The sequence below is a fragment of the Carassius gibelio genome, chromosome B7 (genome assembly GCF_023724105.1).
Source record: "Carassius gibelio isolate Cgi1373 ecotype wild population from Czech Republic chromosome B7, carGib1.2-hapl.c, whole genome shotgun sequence".
Lineage (NCBI taxonomy): Eukaryota > Metazoa > Chordata > Actinopteri > Cypriniformes > Cyprinidae > Carassius > Carassius gibelio.
In genome coordinates, this window is record NC_068402.1 from 24,895,362 (window position 1) to 24,922,337 (window position 26,976).

At 39.4% G+C, this 26,976-nt stretch overlaps 1 protein-coding gene across 2 annotated transcripts in view; it reads left to right on the forward strand.

Annotated features, from left to right (window-relative positions):
- b4galnt4b (beta-1,4-N-acetyl-galactosaminyl transferase 4b) overlaps positions 1-26,976 on the forward strand; it is an 82,570-nt gene that overhangs the window by 4,168 nt on the left and 51,426 nt on the right. For both annotated transcript variants that reach the window (XM_052562261.1, XM_052562262.1), the window contains exon 3: positions 23,901-24,013. In XM_052562261.1, coding sequence (XP_052418221.1) covers positions 23,901-24,013 — 113 coding nt within the window. The remainder of the gene's footprint in view (positions 1-23,900; positions 24,014-26,976) is intronic.

The window sequence follows — 26,976 nt, forward strand, 5'->3', positions numbered from 1 at the left end:
CTTTGTACTTAAGCCTTGTCCTTTCAGTTCTGTTTTGTCGGGTCTTCTCACTTGTGACTAACTCACTTGTCCTCACTTGTGACATTCATCACTTGCTACTTACGTGTGTCTACCTCTGTGCTCCATGTTGGATATCCCCTGTGTTGTTTATATTAAAAACCTTATTCCGTTTATCCTCGACTCCGTATTCCTTCAGGCAGCGTAAAACCGTGACAGAAGACCCGACCTAATAAGAGAAAATAGAAAACTGCGTGTTCTTCCCTCCGTTTTGTTTTTGTGTTTTCAAAGTCTTTTCTTTTCTTAGTGTTTCTATGGATCCCCTCTATCGTCCCGAATTCCTCATCCTTCTGCTGAAGCAGGAAGAACGCTCTCTCGAGGACCACACCAGATGGTTTTCCTTATTAGCTAATGCCACCAGCTACCCGGACGGCGCGCTCTGCACCTTCTACAACACCAGCCTGAACTCCAAATGCAGAGCGTTGTCGTCCGAAGATGGTCCTCGAGAGGATTTCGCCGCATACGTGGAGTGGACTCTGGCGAGAAATGGGTCACCTCTCACCGTCTGCCCCATAGAGGACCTCGCCAGCCCCACTCCCGACCCAGAGGCCAGCCAGCCACCATCACGCCGCACGGAGCCAGAGCCCACCGCAGCCGCAGAGTCCGAGCCATCCACTGACAGGGAGCCGGATCTCGAGAGCGCGACTGACCAGGTGTGTGAGCCGGCAACACTGTGCATCGTGGGAGTCCTCGTGGAGATCGAGGGCGTGGAGGAAAGCCCTGCCCACACTCCTGCGACTGAGGGTGAGCTATATGCAGTCTCTGAAAGTCATATGGAGCAAGTTCTGGATCTGATGGACTGGTCTATGGAGGTAATCCCTAATATTCCTGTTTCCCCGCTGGTTCCGTCCAGCCCTGATTCCCCTGTATACCCTCTCAGTCTCCCACTCCTACCTCCTCCAGTCATTTCCTCTGCTCCATTTCCGCTGGTTCCGCCCAGCCCTGAGTTTTCTGTTTCTCCGCTGGTTACGCCCAGCCCTGAGTTTTCTGTTTCTCCGCTGGTTACGCCCAGCCCTGAGTTTTCTGTTTCTCCGCTGGTTACGCCCAGCCCTGAGTTTCCTGTATCTCCGCTGGCTCCACCCAGCTCTGAATCTTCTGTTTCTCCGCTGGTTCCGCCCAGCCCTGAGTTTTCTGTTTCTCCGCTGGTTCCGCCCAGCTCTGAATCTTCTGTGTCTCCGCTGGTTCCGCCCAGCTCTGAATCTTCTGTGTCTCCGCTGGTTCCGCCCAGCTCTGAATCTTCTGTGTCTCCTGTATTCCCTCCCAGCCTCCCTCTCCCGCCTCCTCTCAAACCTGCTGGTCCCTCTACTCCTCTTTCGCTGGTTCCGTCCAGTCCTGATCCTCCTGTCCTTCCTCCCATCCTTCTCCTCTCTCCTCCTCCTAGACCAGCCAGTTCCTCGCCATCCCTGCTGGTGCCAGTCAGTCCCGCAGCTCACCCTCAGTCCGCGCCATCGGGGCGCGGTGGTTCGCCGCTGGACTGCCAGTCTCCAGCTCCGCCTTGGCGTGTTAAGGCCCTGTCTCCGCCTCCAGCCTCCGAGCCCTGGACTCCTCCTCGGTCCTTCGACCCAGCGGCTCCGCCTTGGCTCTTAGCTCCCTCGTCTCCACCGTGGCCTGTCATCCCACCTGCTCCACCGGGCTCCCTCGTCCCTCCGGCTCCACCTTGGTCAGTCGTCGACCATCCGCCGCCTCGGGACTCCACTCCTCTGGTTCCACCTCGTCACTCCATCCCTCCGGCTCTGTCAGGCTCCTCCTTCCCTCCGGTTCCACCTCCATCCTCTGTCGCTCCGGCTCCACATCGGTCTGCCAGGACCCTGCCTCCGCCTTGGTCGCCTGAGCCTTCTGCTCCACCTAGGCCCTCCGGAACCTCGACGTCCCCCTGGCTCTGCGGCTGTGCTGCTCCATCTTGGGCTCCTCACCCACCGGTGCAGTCTCCGCCTGTCGGCCCCCTGGTGTCGTCGACCCTTCCTTCACCATGGCTCCTCCCGCCGTCGACTCCACCTTGGATCTCCGTCCTGGCTGGTCTCTGGTGGACCATCTGGCTCCTCCTGCTCCTGTCTCCTCCCTGGCTCCTCCCTCCGTCGTCTCCTCCCTGGCTCCTCCTTCTGTGGTCCCTGTCTGCTGGCCCCCTCCTGGGAGTCCGTCCTCCACCGGAACCTCCTCCCAAGTTCCCACCCACGCCTCCCTCTGTTGTTTCTACGGTGCGAGGACGCACCTACCGGGAGGGGGGAGTACTGTCACACACCTGGACTCATTTAGCTTGTTTTTGCCCGTGACCCAGTTTCTGTCTTCCGTGTTTAGTTGATTAGTTCCCAGGTGTCTATTATCTTCCTCATGTGTTCCATGTCCCTGTTAATTTAATGATTCCATCCACCTGTGTTTCCCCAATTATCCTTTGTACTTAAGCCTTGTCCTTTCAGTTCTGTTTTGTCGGGTCTTCTCACTTGTGACTAACTCACTTGTCCTCACTTGTGACATTCATCACTTGCTACTTACGTGTGTCTACCTCTGTGCTCCATGTTGGATATCCCCTGTGTTGTTTATATTAAAAACCTTATTCCGTTTATCCTCGACTCCGTATTCCTTCAGGCAGCGTAAAACCGTGACACATGCATAATAAGTCTATTATTAAGTAGATATTTGAAATACATCAATAACTGATATCATAGTGTAACAGATAACATTGCCATCATATTGACTTGAGTCTTAATACTGCATCCTATATTAAGCTAGTGAAGCAAATTGTCGTAAAATCTGTTTAAGTTTTTTGGGATGACTTCCTTCAGGTCTTGGATGTGTTTGAATTTCAGCTCTTTGATCTTCAGGTGGTCTGAATAGAGGCCGCATCTGACACAGAAAAGGTTGCTGCAAAAAAATAAAATGAATAAAAGTCAAATGATCGTTTCCCTAAATTATACGGCATGTTTAAGTATGATAACGAGGCAAGAAGCCAGCTAGCTTGCTTAAAGTGATGAACAACATGGCAAAGGCAGCTACTTGTTGAACATGACGGGATGCCTTGACATTGTAAAATACAATCTCGTTTTATCTGCACAGGGTTTAGTCTGCATTGCAATGGATTGTCTTGCGCTAAGTTCAGATCCTCATACGAGTGCCAGAAATAGCGATGGTCAAGAATTTTTTTTTTAAGCCCTACGAAAATCATGTTAGCTATCTCACCAAACATGATGACAAAACCAGTGCATAGTGGTTAACTAAGTCAACAGCATGCTATTTTTCTGCATTAAAATCATTATCCACGTCAGAAACAAAACCATGGAAGATTTCAGTCAACAAGATAGCTACCGTCCAATGCTAGACCTAGCAGAAAGAAAAATATAGCATCCTCAGAAACAATCCATGACACCTCAGCACTACCATTACTTTGAGATAAAACTGTTATAATATATATAAACTGTTATTCTGTAATTCATATAACTGAATCATGAATAACCATTGTTTTGAGGATATTTACCTCAGAGGACTCTCAGTCTTGATTATGCTGCGAAGCTCCCGCGGTGTGAAGAAGAGGCAGAGTTAGGAGACTCCTCAGACAGTTTAAGTGTCCAATGGAGTTACGAGATTTGCTCTCAAACTATTTTTAAGACTTTAGATTGGTTAATAATTTATAAAATTTACATACCCACATCGGGACTGACCAATAGCATGGATTTTTGAAAAAATATGAAATTTACAAAATGTGGACAAAGGAGGTTTCTGCCCGACAGAGACGATTTAATGTAAGGGTGTCACATGAAAGGACAACAAAACTTAACACTTTCGTAGTGGTTCAGAAAGCGTTCAATATTTGAACAATTCTGAGCCAAAAATTGACCATTTGCACATGTAATGGGCTTCACAGGGGGCTTCACTAACCATGCATGGGGTCCTTCAACTAAGTTTTCCCTAGAATTGGCCGATTTAAAATCAAAATATGGTGTCACACCAGAGGACATGGTTTTCAGAGACAAAATGTTGCTACGCTTTCAGAAATATATGGTTGACAAAAAATGTCTGCCATTTACTAAAATAACCACTTGTAGGCTGCCTCTATGCCCTGCCTCTTTCAAATGCGTGGTTTCTACAAAGTCCCTTCTTCAGACGAGCGCATTCTGCTCTGTTTAGAAATAAATTAAATAAAATAAATGTAAAGAAGTTAATAATGTCCTTAGTTTTACCATCAGTTCAAGCCTGAAAGGGGAACAGACTCACGTGACAGGCACAGTGATGAAGCTCGTATGTGTTTGCAGTTCACAAACCACAGAGGGTTAAGATAGCTGACTCCACTGTGTGACCCTGTCTCTCTTTCTCTCTCTCTCTCTCTCTCTCTCTCTCTCTCTCACACACACACACACACGCACGCAAACATACACACACGACACACAAAACTCTGCATTTGGACAGTCAATAGCAAATACTTAAACTAATAACACAACATACTTCCAGTAGCTGATTCAGAAGTGTCAGATTGTCGTAGCAAAGTCAGAATTACCTCCTCTCCTAGGTTCACGAAATGGTCGTCCATAAAATGTGTTGCTGTTCTGTTGTAAGTAATCTTAAAGATTCCTAAATGCATTCTGAAGGCCAAATAAAGTGATTTTGCTTCCGCCTAGATACCAGGGGGGCATGGTTTCATATTTTTTTGAAGCACCCCTGGGCGCCGCCATTGGCTAACGGACCCCCACCTGCTGTTATCAGTCCATTGACTCCCATTCATTTTGGCATCACTTTGACAGCGAATAACTTTACATCCGAGGCATTTAAAGACTCCATTTGTCCATTAATTATTTCTAAAGAAACACGAAAATGTATAAAGGCTCCATTACCTTGTATCTTACGTTATGGTCCCGTAGAAGCAGTTTCTGTAAAAAATAGGCTAATGATTGCGTCATAACCAGCGACTCTCTGTTGCACAGTAGAGAAATTACCATATGGACAGGAGGAGAAGCTAGCAGGCAATCTTTTACTGTCTATGAGGCTATCAGGGGGACGTGGAGGCATAAAGTCAAGGGAGATAATTAATCAGAATACTTACCAAATTTGCTCCTGTACACGCTCGCCTTCTCTGTAAGATTCGGTGGGTGATTCAGATTTCCCTTGGCACAGCAATTAGAAGACTTACAGGTTGCTTACCTGCCATCTACGTCATCAAGCTCAGTTTGAGTCTGGGCAGTTTGACCGACCCCCAGGAAGTGCGTGCTTCTAATTGACTTCACTTGTCTCCGTTGAATCCAACGGGGTCGCTATGTCCATTTCTTTTACTGTCTATGCTAGATACACATCATCTTCCTGACACGGCTGATTCAACACTAACTGCGGTTACTGAAACCACGCCTTCTTTCTTTGGGACGCATTACACAAATATGTCCACATAGTGATGTAGAGATGTGGGGGCGTGTTTTAATGAGCCGTTTTAAGGGGGCAGGGCAGAGTCTAAACTTTGATAAAGAATATCTCTTTGGGTTTGAGACTTTAGTCTTTGCAACTTTACAGATCCTATTTATGAACCAAGAGTTTGTAACACTCCAAAGAAAAAGAAAAAATTGAAATCGCATCATATGATCCCTTTAACATTTTTATGATTTTCTTTGTTTTTTATATATATATATATATATATATATATATATATATATATATATATATATATATATATATATATATATATATATATATATATATATAAACTGTAATTTATTGAACCCTACTTGAGCTCAAAAATGTAAAAATTTAATAACACTTATAACAACAGGTCCATGTAGGACACATAAATGATACATGATTTACTGTATTTAGCAGTTTGTCTACCACCTACTCAGTTAACTGTGAGCCAGTCGGCTGATATCCAAGGAGCCATTCATGTGTCATCTACTGTACACCTGCCATGATGTTTAGACTGAGACTGGCCTCTTTGGGTCATATGTTCAGGTGTGAAGCCACTGGGCTGCACTCGAAATGGATAAGCCCATCTGTGCCAGGCCCATTTCTTCCTTCAGAAAGTTATCACATATTTTAAAGGGTCATGAAACTCCCTGTTTCAGCACTGGTGAGCTCTCACCACAGTTAAAATGCTACAAAAGTGTACGTGGTGCGCTGAGGAGTGGAGGGGGAAGAGAGGAGACAGACAGCACAGACAGCTTCGGCTTCAGACAGTTTCATTTCACTCCCATTGAGTTTAAAACAAATAAATGCACAGCCATATGCACTCTGCATCGAAACCATATATATGAACGCACCTCTGAGGACTTTTTAGGCATATTCTGTGGCATTTATATAATACACAAACATATGCTTTGAGGTTCATAAATATTACAATTAATATGTAACATGTCTATAGGCTATACTCAAAGTTTAAATGCAATATTAAATATTCAGTATAATATAATTAACAGGGTGTGTACTCTCAGCTGAAAGATCAAAACCCTGAAAAACTTTGAGCAAAAAAAAACAAAAAAAAAACACATATGTTGGCTTATTAGTATTATAAACGTTATTGTCATTTTTTTGTTCTCTTATGTCAGATTCTTATTTAATCAATAAATTCAGTTAAATGAAAAGACATTCTGGCTATTAACAATCAAATGAAATCACTATCAACAAAATATATAGATGGATTGTGCATAAATGTAAAGTTTAAAACAGGGCTGGTAAGCGATTAAATGATGTGGCAATTAATGAATCTAATTAATCGCACATCAAATTTGGAGAAATGACTCCCAAAAGATAATTTAAAGTTATTGTTGTGTAAAGCATCAAACAGACCATACAAAAAGTAGGTTCAGCAAGAAATATTTTGTTTGATAAAATAATGTGATTAAACATTATGTGAGTAAATTATGACATAATTGTCCTTTTTGGTTAGGTGAACTATAACTTTAATAATTTATTTTCTTATTTTTATTATTATTACTATGAAAATTTGAAATAATTTCTTTACTTAAATTATACTCTAAATAATAAACCAAAACTGCCATTAAGTGTTGGTAAATGTCTTAATGATTATGTCTTCCAGTCATTTATTCATTTCTTTTGATTAATTCAAATGGCTGATTCATTCAGGAGTGAAGTAAAGGGTTCTTTATGAATGGTTCATTGAATCATAAGGCTTGTTCGACTTGAAGCGGGTCATCTGCATCAGACCGATCGGTGTGTGACATCAAAGTACTGCAAGAGCTTAGAGACCAGACTGCTACTTGTGCTTTTGAATCGCTTTCGCTAAACTTTGATGTCATACAACGATCCATCTGTGCAGCGCCACTTCAAATCCAGCACGACTATGGCCAATGATTCAACGTGCCATGGTCCCCCCAATTCTTTCAAAACATGGATTAAGAAATGAAGTGTTGTTGTGTTGTTCGGAGATTCTGCTTTATCTTTAAATATTGTGGTTGGCAAAATTTAGCAAAACAGATACTATTGTGTCTAAAATAACACAATATTAACTTCTTACTTGCTGAACTGTTCTATAAAATGAGTAGACTATCACATTTGCACTCATGTGATATTGCTATATGATGAAAATATGAGACAACATCTCAAATGGACATTTTTGCTTTTAAGGACAAAAATGTTTTTGCTTTTTTTTCTATTTTCTTTCTGATGGAGCAGAACGGAATTTTGTGGAAGAAAATTGCTTTATGTTGTTTTTTATTGTAGCTACATTTGTGATCGTGCAGATATTCTAAAAAAAAAAAAAAAAAACACAGGACTCTTGTTTGTGAGATATGCTAAGTCCTATATCGTAGGCATAACTATTTTATAAAAACAGAAACTCATTACATTTTTATTTATTTATTTTAAAATAATTTTGATGACATTTCTTCCCCACTATGTGTAATGGCAGTATATGAGAAAGAGAGTGCTCAAAACTCACCAGATGATTGCCTAATTTAGTGGAATATTAATATATAGAATCATGCTCTATAAAAATATGAGGTGAGGACATTTGAGAATTTATCATTATCTTTCTAAATGTGCTCTCTTTGGGGCTAAAGACTTAATGGAGCTGTTTAAAGTAGCCATGTGATAACAAACCAGTCGGCGCAGACGTGATTCAATACATGTGTCCTTCTTCTATGTGAAATAAACATGAAAACCAGTTTATGTTGTTTGGTTGTGGCCTCAAAGGTTGTAGTTGTAAGCTGTAGCCCAGACCTGCATATAATGAACAGGCAAAGGCTGGGTCCCCTACAAGGCTGGGCCAATGGGCTGTAGCCCACTCAAGCCAATGGTAATCAATGTGCTATAGTCCATTGCCACATCACAAATTGTGAAGTCAACACGATGTAGATTTTAAATCCAGAACATTAAAATAGTGCAAAAAAGCTTCAAATTAACCAGTTTTCTCCAACAGAACTATTGAATGCTAACAGTGTCTTCTATGATGTGCAACACAAGCTCCCTTTCTAAAGTCTTGTGTTTCATGGCCCTTTAAAGGGGTCATACAATGCCCATTTTCCACAAATTGATATGATTTTTTTAGGATCTTAATGAAAATTCTGTTAAAATTTCTCAGTGGTAGTGTAAAAAAATAAATAAAAAAAAGGTTTTTACCCGGACAAAAACAGCTCTTTTCAAAACATGCTGGTTTGTGGAATTCTCCTTTAATGCTAATGTGCTCTGCTGACCCCACCCCCTCTTATGATCTGCTCTCTGAGAAACTGTTTACTTTAGCCATATTCATAGTGAAACTTGCTAATTAGCACGTTATTAGGAAAGGCGATTTGCAATGATTCATTTAAATACATTGGTCTCACTGCTTCTGTAGGTGAGGCTGGATCATGAATGATTTGTGCGAACATAAACGCATTTAAGTAGATCAAGGGTGCATCGCTCAGATGTCATGAGTAAATGACTATTGCTATGTACATTACTACATCCAACAACTAAACACCTCTATCACTTAGGAGTCATGATTGTCTGCATCTCTGACTGATGATGGCTCACTCAAGGTGGGTCTGAGGTAAGACACAAGTTAAGTCTGTGCTGAAACGTTGCTGTCAATCAAACAATCGTGGGGGGGGGGGTGCTCTGACTGTGTGACGTCACACGGTAAGACAGCTCGATTTGGGAAAGGGGAAGACATTTAGCAAGATTATAAAAAATAAAAAAAAACTTGGTGGATTTTTATCTTTATAAGGTGTACAAACACTGCCAACACACATTTCAGTTCAAACAACTTGTAAAAGTGCATTTAGCATTAAATGACCCCTGTAATTAATTAAATAAAACCATTGATGCTTGACATGTAAGCCCTTTCAAAGCATAATACAATAACTGTGGTCACAGATGAAGCTCGGACTGGACTGGTTGGGTCTTGGTGCCTTCAATCAGTACAGCATGTTTCATAGACCTGAACTTAGAGCATAACATATAAAAGTGCCCCCCACCAAAAAAAAAAACAACAACAAATAAATAAAGAATTGGCTGCATCTTATTGCCTTTGATTTCAGTTGCTGGCACCTCAAACTCTCATTGGTATTCCTGGAGGCAGCAGTGGCTCTGGCACTGGGGCTGAAGATGTGCTCTGCATGGCCTCAGTCCAATTGTTGAGGAGCCATTATCATTCCTTATCCATGGCCCTTTTATTTAGGAACTATATGGGAGGTTGTAGGTTGCATGTAAATTTGTAACAAATTTGCTTGTACTGTAGGAAATTTCCATATTGCTATGCACAGTTTGGAATCTTAAACATTATTATGCTTAATTGCATCCTATGCTTCATTAGTAATCTTTTGACAGTACCGATAATTTGTTTACCTCATAAACTCATTCCATGAGCAAAAGTTATAGAATAGCAATTGTCAATGTATTGAGCATAAATACATTTTTATACAGGCAGTTTTGCAGTAAGAAGGAAAGGAAGACTTTTATCCATCTGCTAGGCTGATAGTGACAGGTGCAATAGGCTGGTTGAGTTGATCCTTAGAAGATGGTGTGACATTCAGTCATGCCATCATTATATCATTTTTTCTTCATGTCTGTCTCTCTTCTCAGTTGAGCTGTGCACGTTTGTTCTTATTAGGGTAAAGCCATAGTAATGTCACTGAAAACTATTGAGGCTTTCAAGCTATTTGTTATACAGTATGTTACCCTGGACTACAAAACCAGTCATACAAACCAATCCAACAATTGAGTCCAACAGATGATCTCTATAAAAATAATACCCTTATGACTGGTTTTGTGATCCAGGGTACACATACACAGTGTGTGTGTGTGTAACTATATTTTGATTAAATTAATGCAGCCTTGTTGGGTAACCTATTTAAAAAAAACGTACACATTTTTACAGCCCTTAAATCTTTTAAAAAGCCAGTGTAGCCTATAGAAGTATTTTATACGAGTCCTTGAATCCAAGAGTGCTGATATAACAGTCCAGCAGTCGACTCTTCTCTGTTTGTATAAGTGCACTTATCCAGACACTCCAGTTTGGAGCTATTTTCTTTGGGGGTTCAATATGAATTTCTTGTTTGTTTTATGAAACCAATGTTAACCTTAGTAAGTACAAAAATTTGTACAGTATATAAATTAGTAAGTACAGTAAAGTAAGTAATTAGTTACCATGTACAGGCATTACCTGTAAGTCACCGTTCTTACCTGTCTGTATGTACAGACTAATATATATATAGAGAGAGTTATTTTAATGATCACGAGAGAATAAGGGCACATCCAACACTAATTTTCAAGGCAGAGCTGGAGAATGGAAGTCCCTGACTGAGGATGAGGATGAGGCGCTGACTGAGGGTGAGCCGAAGGGGAGGGAACACAGGAGGATTAGGGCTGGACGGAACCAGTGGAGATACAGGAGATTCAGGGCTGGACAGAACCAGCGGAGATACAGGAGATTCAGGTGCTGGACAGAACCAGCGGAGATGGAGCAGAGGAACTGACTGGTCTAGGAGGAGGCAGGAGAGGGAGGCTGGGAGGGAACACAGGAGGATCATGGCTGGACGGAAACAGCAGAGATGGAGCAGAGGAACTGACTGGTCTAGGAGGAGGCAGGAGAGGGAGGCTGGGAGGGAACAAAGGAGTATCAGTGCTTGACAGAACCAGCGGAGATGGAGCAGAGAAAAATTACTGTTCTAGGAGGAGGCAGGAGAGGGAGGCTGGGAGGGAACACAGGAGGATGGAGATACAGGAGAGTCAGGGCTGGACAGAACCAGCGGAGATGGAGCAGAGGAACTGACTGGTCTAGGAGGAGGCAGGAGAGGAAGGCTGGGAGGGAACACAGGAGGATCAGGGCTGGACGGAACCAGCAGAAATGCAGGAGGTGTAGGGCTGGACAGAACCAGAGGAGATACAGGAGATTCAGGGCTGGACATAACCAGATGAGATACAGGAGATTCTGGGCTGGACGGAACCAGCAGAGATGGAGCAGAGGAACTGACTGGTCTAGGAGGAGGCAGGAGAGGGAGGCTGGGAGGGAACACAGGAGTATCAGTGCTTGACAGAACCAGCGGAGATGGAGCAGAGGAAATTACTGTTCTAGGAGGAGGCAAGAGAGGGAGGCTGGGAGGGAACACAGGAGGATGGAGATACAGGAGAGTCAGGGCTGGACAGAACCAGCGGAGATACAGGAGATTCCTGGACAGAACCAGCGGAGATGGAGCAGAGGAACTGACTGGTCCAGGAGGAGGCAGGAGAGGAAGGCTGGGAGGGAACACAGGAGGATTAGGGCTGGACGGAACCAGCAGAAATGCAGGAGGTTTAGGGCTGGACAGAACCAGAGGAGATACAGGAGATTCAGGGCTAGACATAACCAGGGGAGATACAGGAGATTCAGGGCTGGATGAAACCAGTAGAGATGGAGCAGAGGAACTGACTGGTCTAGAGGGAGGCTGGGAGGGAACACAGGAGTATCAGCGCTTGACAGAACCAGCGGAGATGGAGCAGAGGAACTGACTTTTCTAGGAGGAGGCAGGAGAGGGAGGCTGGGAGGGAACACAGGAGGATGGAGATACAGGAGAGTCAGGGCTGGACAGAACCAGCGGAGATACAGGAGATTCAGGGCTGGACAGAACCAGTGGAGATGGAGCAGAGGAACTGACTGGTCTAGGAGGAGGCAGGAGAGGGAGGCTGGGAGGGAACACAGGAGGATGGAGATACAGGAGAGTCAGGGCTGGACAGAACCAGCGGAGATACAGGAGATTCAGGGCTGGACAGAACCAGCGGAGATGGAGCAGAGGAACTGACTGGTCTAGGAGGAGGCAGGAGAGGGAGGCTGGGAGGGAACACAGGAGGATCAGGGCTGGACGGAACCAGCAGAGATGCAGGAGGTTTAGGGCTGGACAGAACCAGAGGAGATACAGGAGATTCAGGGCTGGATGGAACCAGCGGAGATGGAGCAGAGGAACTGACTGGTCTAGGAGGAGGCAGGAGAGGGAGGCTGGGAGGGAACACAGGAGGATCAGGGCTGGAAGGAACCAGCAGAGATACAGGAGATTTAGGGCTGGACAGAACCAGAGGAGATACAGGAGATTCAGGGCTGGACAGAACCAGAGGAGATACAGGAGATTAAGGCTGGACAGAACCAGCTCACCCTCAGTCGCAGGAGTGTGGGAATGACTTTCCTCCATGCCCTCGATCTCCACCAGTAATCCCATGACGCACGGTGTTGCCAGCTCACGCACCTGGTCAGTCGCACTCTCAGGTCCTAGCTCCCGGACAATGATTGGCTCATTTATTATGGACGGCTCGGGCTCTGTGGTGGGCTCTGGCTTTAGCTCTGTACAGCGGGATGACGGCTGGCTGGTCTCTGGTTCGGGAGTGAGGCTTGAGATATCCTCCTCAGTGGGGCCAATGGTAAACGAGTATCCGTTATTCACCAGCACCCACTCCACAAATGCAGCGAAATCCTCTCTGGGACCGTTTGCTGGTAGGCTTGCCTTACACCGCTCGCTCAGGCCTGTGTAATACAAAGTAAAGCGCAAGCAGTCTGGTAAATTGGTACGCCAGATCGATAAAGCCCCTGGTGTGGTCCTCCAGTCAACAGTCCATTTGCTCCAGGCACAGGAGTCGGACTACCAGGATAGCCATTCCGGGAGAGGGAAAAAACAAAACAAAAAAGAAAGAAAATCATCGCTAAACACACATTTCAGGTCTGCTATTCTGTAATATGCACTGGGTCTGTAAATCAAATGCACTAGGAAGAAGATATATATATAGAGAGTTCTTTTAATGATCACGGGAGAATAAGGGCACATCCAACACAAATCTTCAAACCTTCAACAAAACATCAATAGCAGACAAAAAGGAACTGAACAGACAGGGTTTTGAAACACAAGGAAAGTAATAAGGGGAATGTAAACAGGTGGGGATTAATTAATTAACAAAACGAGGAACGGAACATGACCAAAATAGTTACATGACTATGACAACTGTTAAGTACAGCCATGCTTCTTATTTGTTACCATGTACATACACTTCAGGTAAGTTGCCACTCATTTTCCCGTAGGTCCAAGATATTTACCATTTATTTACCAGGGAAGTACACATACTGTAAAATAAAGTGCTAACGATAATTCCTTGTCTATGTCAGATGGAGACACATCATCCATGCATTTTTTTCTGAAAACTTCACATCTTGTTTTCAAAGAGCCTGTCTGCTAGCCAGCTCGTTGACTATAGACAGAGATCTCTGCTATAGAATCGTGTGGGTGGAGGATGTGTTACCTCAGCCTGCTGCTGACGAGAGCAACAGTTTGCTTTGTTGTAAGTGTATTGTGACAAATTGGTGCAGGTGTAATTTAAATCATTATTTCAGTATTCTGTATTATCCTTCAAGCACTGTAGAGTACATCAGAAGATTTTTTGTGTGAATTTTACCTGATTGTGTACAATGTGATGTATTTCTGAACTCGCTTTACATTTTCCAAAAGTGAAAGTTTTGCACTTGCATTGGTGCTAAAATATTTTACAATTATTTTTTATTCATTCATGCATTTGTTAATTTTTTACAGAATAATTGGAAGACTAGACTTTGACCATCTGTTTTCTATGCGAATTCACCATGTACACTTTTTTTTCTCAGCACTGTTGAATCCGTTGGACTTTCAGTGTTAATAGATGTTCACTTTTACTTTTCAAGCAAATATCTGTCTCTGAAGGAAATTATTTAATTCATTTTAATTACTGTTTTATTTGTTAAGTTCTCAGATCATCAAGAAATCACCATTGTGCTAGCATTTAAACAAACATGTAGAAGAGGGTTATATACATTATGTTATAGATGTTATACAGTATGTTCAAGCTTGCATTTTCACTTGCTGATAAATAAACACTCGCAAACAGAAGTTTGATTGATATCCATAGCAACAATAAGGCTCATAGTTTTTTTTATTACGTTCATTATTTTTTGGTATAATAAAATTATAAATATACAAGTATTGTTATTATTTATCTTTTTTTTTTTTTTTACAGATTTATTTCGTTACATAAACCCGCTTTTGTCCAATAAAAAAAAGTAGAAATTTAATTATCTGCACTGAAACAAATATAGTATGTGCTGAACCTCTACACTTATAGAGTTTACTTATAGAAAATTATTTTTAAAAAGTTGCCATAATTTGCATGCATCCTAAATCACTACGCTTTTTTTTTTTTTTTTTTTTTTTTTTTTTTTTTATTATTATTATTATTCAAATTTAATTCTGTGAAATTTCTTGAGGGTGGCATTGCACATGCAAATTTCCTAACTTATATAAAGTTCAGACTGTTACAGTTTACTGAAAAGAATACGTTTAAGGGCCTGATTCTCAAATTACTTTGCTTTAGCTGTTAACACCTCTGCCCTCCATAAACTCTTAAAATAAGTTGTTGCATTATCACATATGTTTTAATTCACTGAAGTACAAAGTGTTTTGCATCTAGCAGATTTAATTGGTCCCACAGAATCAATTCTGGATCAGTCTAGCATTGTTCACAGAGCTGGTCTTTCTTTAATGCTCTTTCTTATTTACTCTAAGACCTGCCGCTGGTTCCATCTGGATTTTGAGTATATAGGTCTAGGACGGTGAAGTACTAATTGTTCTGGTTACCTTTTACCCATTTATTTGCTTTTGACCAAATTAATAAAATCATTGGTTGCATGTGTGACTGATTTCGATACTAAATCTGGTTGGTGTGTATTCGAAGTCGAAGCCTCCAGCACTAAAAGCACTGAATTTATTCTTGTGGCTTTTTGGTTGTACTGTAGCTCAGTGGCAGTTACAAATCACAATATTTCAGGAAACAGATGAGGGACTGGGCAGTCTGTTTTCTCTGTAGGAGATCTCTCTCCTCTTCCCTTTCATTTAATCTTCTTTTCTGTGTCTCCCTCAGTGTGAAACGTATAGTCTCTCTCTCATTTGCCCAAACAGAGGAGTCTAACATATGCATGTATTCATTTATAAATATTAATGTTCCTGACGCACTCTCCATTCTTCCAGAGCTTGAAGGCTCAGCTAAAGGACTTTACTCAAGAAAGACACATTTCTAAACCTCCACACAGGATGATTTGATAAACTGGGCAGATGACTTGTCAGCCCCACATTAAATATGACTGCCATAATTCATGCCATAAATCCATAAATTCATTAATGTCATACACATGACATGCACACACACTCACACACACACACATATATGTTTTTTAATGTGCGCATTGTCAATAGTTCATCTGCAGACATTTCTACTATCATTGGTGGTTTTATGGGATAGTTTTATGGGACATTTTAGTAAATCTGGCCCTAAATAACTAAAATTACTGAAATAATGTTAATATTATGTGTTGCCCAAAACATCATCTGCTATTTGCAGCCTTTTGTGATATTTGTGTACGAGTCCTTCAACTGTCCTCAATGGCAAAGCTGGATCTCAGCATTATTTAACCACTGTGGGGAAGAACTCAAATGTGCACAGCATGATGGGAAACCAAAGAACTTACAGAACCTACAGGCTTTTTGTCAAAAGCTGCAAACAACAACACTGCTTAAGACAAACCAGACTCATAATCAAAGAAGGCTTACAAAACAAAGCGAAACTTGGATTATATATATATTTTTTTCTTTTAGAATACTAAGTCAAACTCATTTCCTTCCTTAAGTGATTAACATCTTCTTAATTGTAACTTGTATTATCATACAGCTATATATAAAGAGCTGGATATATAACATATCTAACATTATCTGCATAAATACAGTAATCTCGCATAAAGTGAAGTGCACTATATAACAAATCCTGACAATTTTTTTTTCAGTGCAAAATGTAACTATATAATAGGCCAGCTTTTTATCTAAAGTTGAATATATCAATATGTCCAACTTTATCCACATACATAGTATACTTATATAGATAGGGTCAACTGCTTGATTACTGGTATCAGCAAAAATGTAAATTAAAAATAAAAATAAAAAATATTATCACCCAACTCTAATCTGTGACTACAAGGGAAAAAGATATTACCACTAAAATCATTATTTTCTGAGAAACTGCTTTGAAACAATACATATGTACAAACATTATACAAATAACCTTGATTTAAATCTAGTTTCTGCAAAGGGCATTCGCACTTATGAGTGGAAATCTATTTGCCATTAATATTGTAGTAGTATAATGGTTGAAAAAGCATTCTACCACATGTTAATGTGTGTGTTAGTGGCCAATCTTTCTCTTGGTCATTAGCATCAATGGGACAGCTTGGTGGAGTACGATTCCCTCAGATGTTGTAGTGGCAGCTGGTGCACAGATGTTAGAGTTGCTGTCAGGCTCTGTGGGTAAAGGGCAGAGAGAGGCTATAGGTACACCTGCTTTATGTCTGTGCGTACCCATCTTGAAAGTACAGGTGCATTGTGGTATGAATGAATACACTACTTTATATACACTGTTATCTGAACATAGGTTAATCAAGGAAAGCTTGATTGGAATGTGAATGTTACACATTGCTTTGGGCATTAAAGACACTTAATGTAGAATAGTATTATCATTTTGACTGCAAACTATGTACTGACAAACTATGTACTTATATGGCTGAATAGCAATAATATTGTCTTCCAGGCTGCATATCATTGAATGTAACTTGTTTCATAATTGATTCACTTTACACAGGTATTGAACTGAACTGAACCAACATACTGAACGGTCTAGAGCTGAATAATAACACTATTGTCTTTTTTTTAGATCTTCTTTAGAGCAGAATTTGTATTTATTTTATATTTGATTAAGTATGCATCAATGTTTCTGTTATTTTCCTGTTTACTTCCTGTTTCGCATAAGGCATGGCTCCATTCATACTGTCAGATTTAGATGCAGATATGTTTCTCTGTCCTATAATATATTCTGATATCACTTCTTTAACACTGTTTTTAGCATAAAAACAAGAATGTCAGTGAAATGCCACCTATTATTTTAAGAACATTTGACACTTCATTTGAATAAATCATATCTGACTTTAATCTCTGATCTTATCAGCTGTCTCACAGCAAAAAAACAGCTTAAAACACACAACAAATCATTAAATCATACCAAGCACCCTGCTCCACTAAGCTAGATTGATCTTTTTATAGAGTCTGTATTGTTAAAGACCTGTCTTGTATGTGAGCGGGTGGCATGATGTAGATGCTCTGTGTGCTGTCACTTCATCAAATAGACACAGATCAGACAGACTGATCTCAGCTCAGACAGCAAGTGTCAAAACCTGTCTGAAAGAATCTGTTCTGCATCTCTAGCTGGATATTCTACATTCCCCTGCAATCAATTCTCCATATTTGCTATCTCTAATGTGTCTTCACATATAAAGTCCACGTGTTGCTCTTCTGGATTATTTTTTTTGTAATTCATCTTTGTAGACATTTTTACTCTAAGTACATTTTAAAAAAATGCTGCTTTAGTGGGGAGTCTTTTCTGCTTCAGTAGCTCATGCTCTGCCATCAATGAAGCTATATTGACTTTCATTTGGGGGAAAATAAGAAAAGGTAATCAGTAGCGTGTGCAGAAAATTCTCAGAGGTAGAAAAAAAAAAACACAATTATCCGCCCAAATTCCAGTTACTTGCACACAATAATGAAGGTTTTCGTTTGGAGCCAAATGCAACTGTTTACTCATTTAGAAGCTTTGAAACTCGGCCAGATTACACCGTCAAATTGGATTCATTTGCATAGAGATTAATGAGAGAGATTGCCTGAGCATTTGACTTGTTCATATACAGTATGTACTAATTACAGTTAGCTGAATTCCAGCTCATTAATATGTAAATACACAAGCCTTTCTCATTAATGCACAAGCCAGTTCATGCTGAAACATCTAAATCGTTTACAAGTGCAAGGTAGGCCTAACTGAAATGGGCCTTTGAGGATCTGAGGGTGACCTCTGCTCTTGCTGATTCTCTTTTGTACAATTGCAGAATATAATTCTTGCTGTGGCAAATCTGTAATTCTTTAGGATGCTTTGCTGCATAGGCTGCAGAGATAGATTAGTTTTCAATTACCTGTGTGTAGTGAAGCCTAAAAGCTGGACTAGCCTCTTCGTCATAGGTGTTAGGGCTATTTAAAGCTCCACATATGAGATTTTGCTGATTCTGAAACTCTGAAGTGTCTGTAGAACTGCTGTGACAGATCTAGGGTTTTTTGGAAGTAGGCATTTCAGTTGAGTATTTTATAGCTTCAGAGTGCTGCACTAATGTACTTCAGAGAGTTATTATTGGCAAAAAGCAGAAACACTCTAATGGAGAGGTTAATACTAATTAGAAACACTTGAATTATTGATTGATTTGTTTTTTGATGCAGTTAGGAAAATATATGTGCATTCAGTACAGTTTTGTAAGGTTTCAAATAAAAAAAATAAAATCTAGTATTTTATTTTTGCATGCATGAAAGTTTTGAAAATACTTTGTAGTTTTTATATGTGAGTGTAAGTTAGGGGATATTAAGATTTTTTTATATATTTCTGAAAGAAGTCCCTTATGCTCACCAATGTTTCATTCAATTGATCAATACAGTAAAAACAAAAATATTTTTTACTATCACAATTTTAAGTGATTCATATCTATTTTATTATGTTTTAAAATGTAAGATATTCTTGTAAAGGTGATTTTTCAGCAGCCATTACTCCAGTCATGTGTCACATGTCACATGATCCTTCAGAAATCATAAAATGCTGATTTGGTGCTCAAGAAGCATTATTAATGTTAAAAACAGCTGTGCTGCTTAATATTTTTGCTGCCTTTTTCCAGGATTCTTTCAATAATAGAGTTCTAAATAACAGAATATATCAGAAATAAAACACTTTGTGACATTTTAAATGTTTTGACTGTCACTTTTGGTCAATTTACTGCATCAATGCTGAATAAAAGTATCCTTCTTTGTTTAAATGCCCAAATTATACATATTTGTATATGTAAGAACCCCAAATACATTTCCATGCTTATACTGTAAGGTTTTTCTGTCTTCGTTTGCATGAAATTGATGTTTCGATTAGATTCGAGCGTGAAGGCATGAATGCTCACATCACTGCTGATTGCTCTTCTGCCTCCACTGTGAAAACCCACTGTGCAGGGAAGCACGACTGCTTGTGTATGTGGGTTTCATGATGCAGAAGATAAAATGCCTGCCAAAATTCAATTGTCTAGTTTCCTGTCCTGCAGCTATAGACACTTTTTTACCCTTTCGACAACAGCACCACTCCCAAGCCCCTCCATCTGAACAAACAGAACTTCACCAGATGCATCTTAAGCCTCGCCTCAGACCAAACTGTTCAGCTGATGGCAATTCTCCATTTCAAATCTTTTTAATTCAGCTTAATCCGTGACGGCAAACTCATACTCACAGACTCTGAGGAGAGCTCACTTCTGTAAACAGACAAAAAGATCAACAGCTTCACAGTCACATAAATAAATCAATGTTTTGTGTTCAAGGTCAAACCTAAGATCAGTACAAACGTCCCTCTTTCTCTTTTTCTTTAGTCCCTACCTTTGTCTTTTTGTGTGAAAAGATGGTGAATTTTCTTTCCCTCGCTTGACAAATCAAGCCTTCTAATCAGCCATCTGTCCAGATAAATGGAGCATTATTGGTGGAAATATGCTGCATTTGTATGTTCCTCTGTGAATCAGTGCACATGAGAGGAACAAGGAACAAATGACTAAGAAATGAAGGAATTGCCATGTAGTAACAGTCATATCTGGGGACAAGGATATTACATGAAATAGATCAAGGTGAAATATGTCTTATTATATGTCTTATCTTCACCAGCTGTGCTGAAATTAGATATTCTGTCAGAAGACTAGAGAAATCTCAGATGGTTTGGTTTGTGTCTCGAAGATGCTTCAGATTCTCCATTAATGCACATGTAGAGCACTCCCAGAGAAAATGTTATTGCTCAGAGCTAGAGTCTCAGTTATGTTTCATTTACATATCCACTGTATTAGATATTCCTATAACATTCCTTGAGAAGGATATACACAAATGTGGACATATAGTAATATCATAGACTATCTATACAGTCCATGTGGATAACATAGCCCCTTATTATTTGACTTTGAGACACTGGTAAGTGTACTGAATGACTGGACCACATTTTCTCTAATAACAGGCTACCATTTTACTGGGATATTTTCACATTCTTTAGTCGCACAGCTTCTCATTAACCTGCTCATCACATTTCTGGTTCCTCTGTCAATGACAGTATGGTGGCTTGCAGAGAAATCACAGTGGTCAGGACCTCTTTTAAATGCAAGATGAGATGAGGCTTCCCTGAGTCTGAGTAACTGTATTTTCTCTAGGGCAAATCAATGTCGTGCAGTATAGGGAAAACCGAGGTAAACGTTTTTACTTAAGTTGTCCTCTAATAAAGGACAAATGAGATAGAAGTTAAGACAATAAACCTAATTATATTTCTGGAAGTATGCTATCTCATGAAAACAGAAGAAAATATATTGAAACATATAAATGTTGCTTCTAAAAACGGTGACACAACTAAGCTGTCTCATGTTGAAGGGTATAGTTAATTGGGGAGTATGTGAATAATTTACATTTCAAATAAAATGTAAACATGATTTTTTTATGAACATGTATTAATTTAATTAACAGTTCATCTTTAATCAATAAATTACAGTTTTACAGGAATAATTCACCAACATGCATCATACTAGACGTATATTTTATCTGAAATAAAACTAATTTAACCTGCTATCATAACAATTAATTTGACTTGTAGAAAAAAGTTTTAGTATTTAAAATTCTATTCACTTCTTTCACATGCACCAGTCATCTTAGGTGTCATTTCTTGGGGGAGCCAAGTTACCAAGTCAATTTTAATGTTTTGTACAAACAAAATTATGCTTTATGTTGCCACCACCTCCTTTTAAGGGAGATGACCTTATACCTACATGAGAAACATTTCACTAATATTTCACAAACTGTCACTACTTTTTTTAGGGAGGTGAACTAAAGATACCTGATTCACAAATCATTCACTTGTTGTTGTTGTTCTGCCAAACTGGTTAGAACGATTTTCTGAATCATTGTCAAACTGCCTCACTCACAAGCTGAAGTGTTTTTGGTGGTTTGTTGTAAACCAGTAAAACAACGATGGATGGTAACTTTATGACACAGGAAAAAGTAACTGCTTAAAATTACATAAAAATATATTTAATTAAATTTAATTGCAAGCAAACCTACGAATGCATCCTTTCATTTTCCAGTGATAAGATATTGAGATCAACACCTGCAACAGCAGCTTGACTATGCAGGAAAACACATTTTCTAACAAAGAGCATCAAAATAGTAACAGTTCTTTTCTTGCAGCAGGGGAGCCATTTTTCAACCTTCACAGCCAGTCTGTGATTTAACTAATTGAAGTTTCACAACCTTAAGTACAGAAAACATACTTCATGTCAAGATGGATATAACTGATAGACTTTATGTTCAGTAATCACTGAATGTGTGTCAGAGCATTTGAATTAACATTCAGTCACTGAATTAACGTTTAATGACAGAATGTTATTTCAGCTGCTCTGACGCATTCAGTGATTCAATCATATATATATATATATATATATATATATATATATAATCATGCAGTGTTTTTATTAGCAGTAGTTTTTTATAATCATCTTTCAGTCTTTAGATTCTCTCGGACTCATTTAAGTGGTGTTTGTCATTTGTCTAGCAGTACTTTAATCGTTGCTGTTCTCACCTAGTTGCCTTCAGGTCTGAAATATTTTGTTGCGTCTGTGTCGGCCTCACTCTCTCTTTTATGTCTGTGTAGTTCATCTCAATCTGAAGAGTGTTTGGAGGAATGGGACAGGTTTTATCCTGGTGAGCCCACTTAAAGAGACTCAAGCATCAGTTCTGATTTTCCCCAGGTGTAGTTTGCCTTGATTAAACACTGCTCTCCCGGTGAAGACAAGGCCTCTCTGAATGCTAAGAGTGTTCTTGAGGATTCAAAGATGGCAGACAGTAGCTAGAAACTGATGTGTTCATTCACACATAATTAAAGACTGTTATGTCTTGTAAAAAGTTTTCGCTACACTTTCCACTGGTTTGATTTGTAGAGTGAATGATGTATTTCATTTACATCGTAAATATTCATAGAGTGATGCACTCATGCAAGATTTAATGAATTTTTGAAGTATATGTTTGGAATTAAACTCTCCAGATGGAGATAGATACTCTCGCCGAACAGGCCTATAGATTAAAAAAGCCTCATTCATTTCTGAGAGAGAATTGCATTTTTGAATACTAAGACCAAGATGCATAAAAAAAATAATAATATGCTTTTTGGTGAAAGTAAAATGAGAAAATATAAAATATTATTGTGATTCTGTCTGATAGACATGCTGCTTTCTTTAAATAGGTGGTCGAATTGATGGCGAATAGCTAGTCATCATCGTTAACCTTTGAGAGTTGATTGTGGAGACCTAGATTGATCCTACCTCTTGATTCTCCACCCAGTGGTATAGCAATGGGAGTTATTTGTATTCTTAACTATGCTGTCTGCTCAGGTGTCAAGGTCTTTAAATACAAGCTTTCGTAAAGTCAGTATAGGGAGACATTGTGTACAGTAGCCACTGCATGATGTCTCATCATAGCACAGTTTATATAAGGAAACCAGATTTGTTTTGTATGTATCTCTATTATTATTAAGCAGTACTTTCTTCCCAACAGACCTCAGGACCAAACTTCAAACCTTTTGACAATCCTCCTAGTTCTGTGACCTTCATGCCAACACCATTACTTAAGAAGTGGGACGGAAGGATATGCCAACTGACTTCTTGACATGTTTGATGTTCTCCTGTGTTGCTTCTGCATTGGCTTTGCAGCATCTTCTATCAATGTTGACATTGACAACCTTTCAGACTCCTCAGACTTCAGCGTGTGAAACCACCTATTAGTCACATGAAAAGATTTCCAATGGAAGAAATTAGGGGAAAAGGGGATGTTTTATCTGTCTTCCATCTGCCAGCCTGTAATCTTGTTAGTACCAGATGCAGTGGGACAGGCACCCTGCTCCTTGGATAATAAAATGGCATCCAGTCTCCCAATTTTCCTCTGCTTTCTTTTTCTTCAGAGCCTCAAGATTGAAAGTTTTATTTTTGTGGTGCTTTTATTTTAGCTTTTTCATTATCCATACCCTCCCTCATCCATAATTAACCTGATTTCACATACTTATCTCTCTCTCAATTTTTTTCTTGTGTTTTTAAATAGTTTTTTTAAATAACAATTTTTACATTTGGGGGAAAAAAAGTATAGTTTTTTTAAACAAATGCTTTGGCAACCTTTGCGTTAAGTGGCTGGTCTATTCACAGGCTTGATGAAATTGCACTAACTGGTTAAGTAACTTTTTTCTAAACATTAAACATGTTTTTTTTTTCTTTCTCACAGATATGGAGAGGCAGGCAGAAAGGATGGGGTCCAGTCATAAGAAACACATCCCCTCATCTCTCATGCCCTTTGAGCACGAGGATACTGCTGAAAGTCAGGAGGAGGGCTTGGGGGTGAGTGAGCTGTTTTATATCATAATCAACACATTTTCAAGTATTAAACTGAAAGTAGTTACACTTAGCTTTGATGTGTTAGTTGATGTGTGCTATGTTTGATGTGCTATGCTTTTAAAAGTACTGTTTAGTGAGTGTTATGTATATCTACCCAGCAGGATTTGCCGTTCACAATATCCCTTTAAATAAAATGCTTTCTAAATGAGGGTTTTGACTAATTCCATGCCAGTGGATTGTTGACATCCATGCATAATATAATCTCTTTTTCTCAGTGCCCCTGTGGGGATCCAGGCATGTAACTGGCTCAAGGGATGAGTCTCATTAAAAATAACAGTACTCTCATATACCAGCACGATACATTTAAATTTCTTGTTTTGTTCTGGCACTTGTATGGCTTTTAAAGTCCCATGAAATTAGAAGTTTTGGGCTTTTTATTATAAATATGTTAGCCTTAAGCTTATGTATGCTATAAGCTAATGTGGTCCAAAACAGAAAATGTATGCATTCAGAATTTACAATCTGTGTGTTTTTCTGCGTGCTCCAGAGAGCCTATCACATGAAATGAATGCTTACAGTGTTCCGGATTATGACTAAAGAGTCATTCTGTACTGTAATATTGATGTGTCATGCAAATAAAAGGCATCAATTCAAACTTCAGTCTCACAAACATATTTGATATTTTGAGTCAGTTTTATAACACATTGTTTCATCTGCCACACGCCTTGAGTTTGCTGTGATTGGAACAAATTTAAAGTCTGGTAGTGTATATTTACAAAATTGGTAAGAGTATAATGTCTAGTGTTTTAAAATCTGTTGAGACATTAGCAATATTGGTACGCAAACATTCGCGGTCAGTTTGGAAGAGTTTTTAAGGGTTGTGAGTTATATCTGTGTATTTTAACAGCCTTGCGTAAAGGATGGCATTTTAAACCATTCTATTATTCTATTATTATTATTCTATTCTTTAAAAAAATCGAACTACCTTTCTAATCTTTTTGTATTCTATTTTTTTTCATTTATTATGCAATTGTATATGTATGTGTTTGTGTATGTGTAAAGACCTCTAACTAGCTTGCTCTATTCTTTCATTTTTTATTTTTATTATTTATTATTTATTTTTTATCTGTTTTCTTTTTATTTATTATATTATTTAAAATCCCATGCTACGTGTACTGTGTTAAGCTAACTGAGACTTGTTATAGCACTTATATATCATTGCTCTTTTTGTTGTTTTTGATTGCTTCCACTGTTTTCATCTGTAAGTCGCTTTGGATAAAAGTGTCTGCTAAATGAATAAATGTAAATGTAAATATAAATGTAAACCCTACAGAACTCTCTCTTTAATATTGAACTCTATATGGCACTCAAGTCATATTGAGTGTGTTTTTCTAAATGTTTGGTCGCATTCAGCATTTTGGACAAATGGACATAAAGGAATAGAAAATTTATGGTTTGCGGCAGTTGTGGAGGTCTATCCTGATTTAGGAGTTCTGTGGATCTTTGTCAGCAGTAAGATGATTTTAATCATAGTGAGGCTTTTATGAGCCCTTGAGGAAAAAATACTACTCAGCCTTTTCTTTAACCCCATTTTGGCATGGGAAATTATGAATTATATGATTTTGTGTGTATGTGTGTGTGTGTGTGCATGTGTGTGTATGTTTTTGTGACATCAGGACACAACTCTGTATAATGACATGGGTATGACACAGGTATTACAAGGAGAGGGTGACTTATGAGGACATAACCCATGTCCCCATTTTTCAAAACTCTTATAAATCATACAGAATGAGTTTTTTTTGAGAAAGTAAAAATGCACAAAGTTTCCTGTGAGGGTTAGGGTTAGGTGTAGGGTTGGTGTAGGGCCATAGAATATACAGTTTGTACAGTATAAAAACCATTACGCCTATGGGATGTCCCCACTTTTCATAAAAACAGACGTGTGTGTGTGTGTGTATGTGTGTGTTTAGCGCATATGCCTAGTTTGTACAATTCGTTTTCCAGCAACATATGTGCCTTCCTGCTGGATTTTAGCTCAGTCTCTTTGCTGTCAGCTTACTGTCTGCTCCTGTAGCTTTTACATGCTATCTACATGAGTTAGCCATGTTCAGACATGCACTTCTTTGTCAGGCAAGGCAGAGGATGCCAGCAAAGCTTCAGCAAGTCAACAAATTTACATTTAAAAGGAATAGTTCACATAAAAATTAATTCAGCTGAAATGTAGATGAGTCTGTTTCTTCACCAGACAGAAATTAAGCATTACATCACTTACTCACCAGTGGATCCTTTGTAGTATATGGGTGCCGTCAGAATGAGAGTCTACAGCAAATCCATAAAAAAAATAAAAATAATAATAATAATAATAAACACTTTTTATAACTTCAAACCGTTGCTTCTAGCTAAAATTTTCTATACATAATATTGCTTTCTGTAGTGAAAAAATATATATGTTATATGTATTGTCTAAATCAGGAGTGAAATATGCCAAAATTAAGCACTGTTTACAAGTAAAAATAGTTCTCATCAAATATGATGATGGATTTTAAACACAGCTCCACATCTTGAATATAATTCAGCAATATTTAGGCTGATTTACAGTACCATGAGGAAGATATGGGTGAAGCACCTTGTACACAGCAGCAGTAGGTGAATGTAAATCTTCCCATCTGGATGCCACCATTAGCTGATCTGTTCACTCCAGAAGAACACATGGCTGGGATAGCAGCAGTCACAACAGAGAGTTGCAAAACTAATTTTGGAAGGAGCAAAGGAGAAGCCAGAGGGAAATATCTGGGACAGCTGAACCTGAGTATTGAGCTGGGTTTTTGTGATTTGTTTAACATCGAAAGGAAAACATTCTAAACGAGACAAATGTAGACAGAATGAGGTAGCAAGAAATGTGTTAGTGTACTGGATATGGAGATTTGTCTGTTTGGACTGTGTAGTCCTTTATGGTTTTTTGTCTT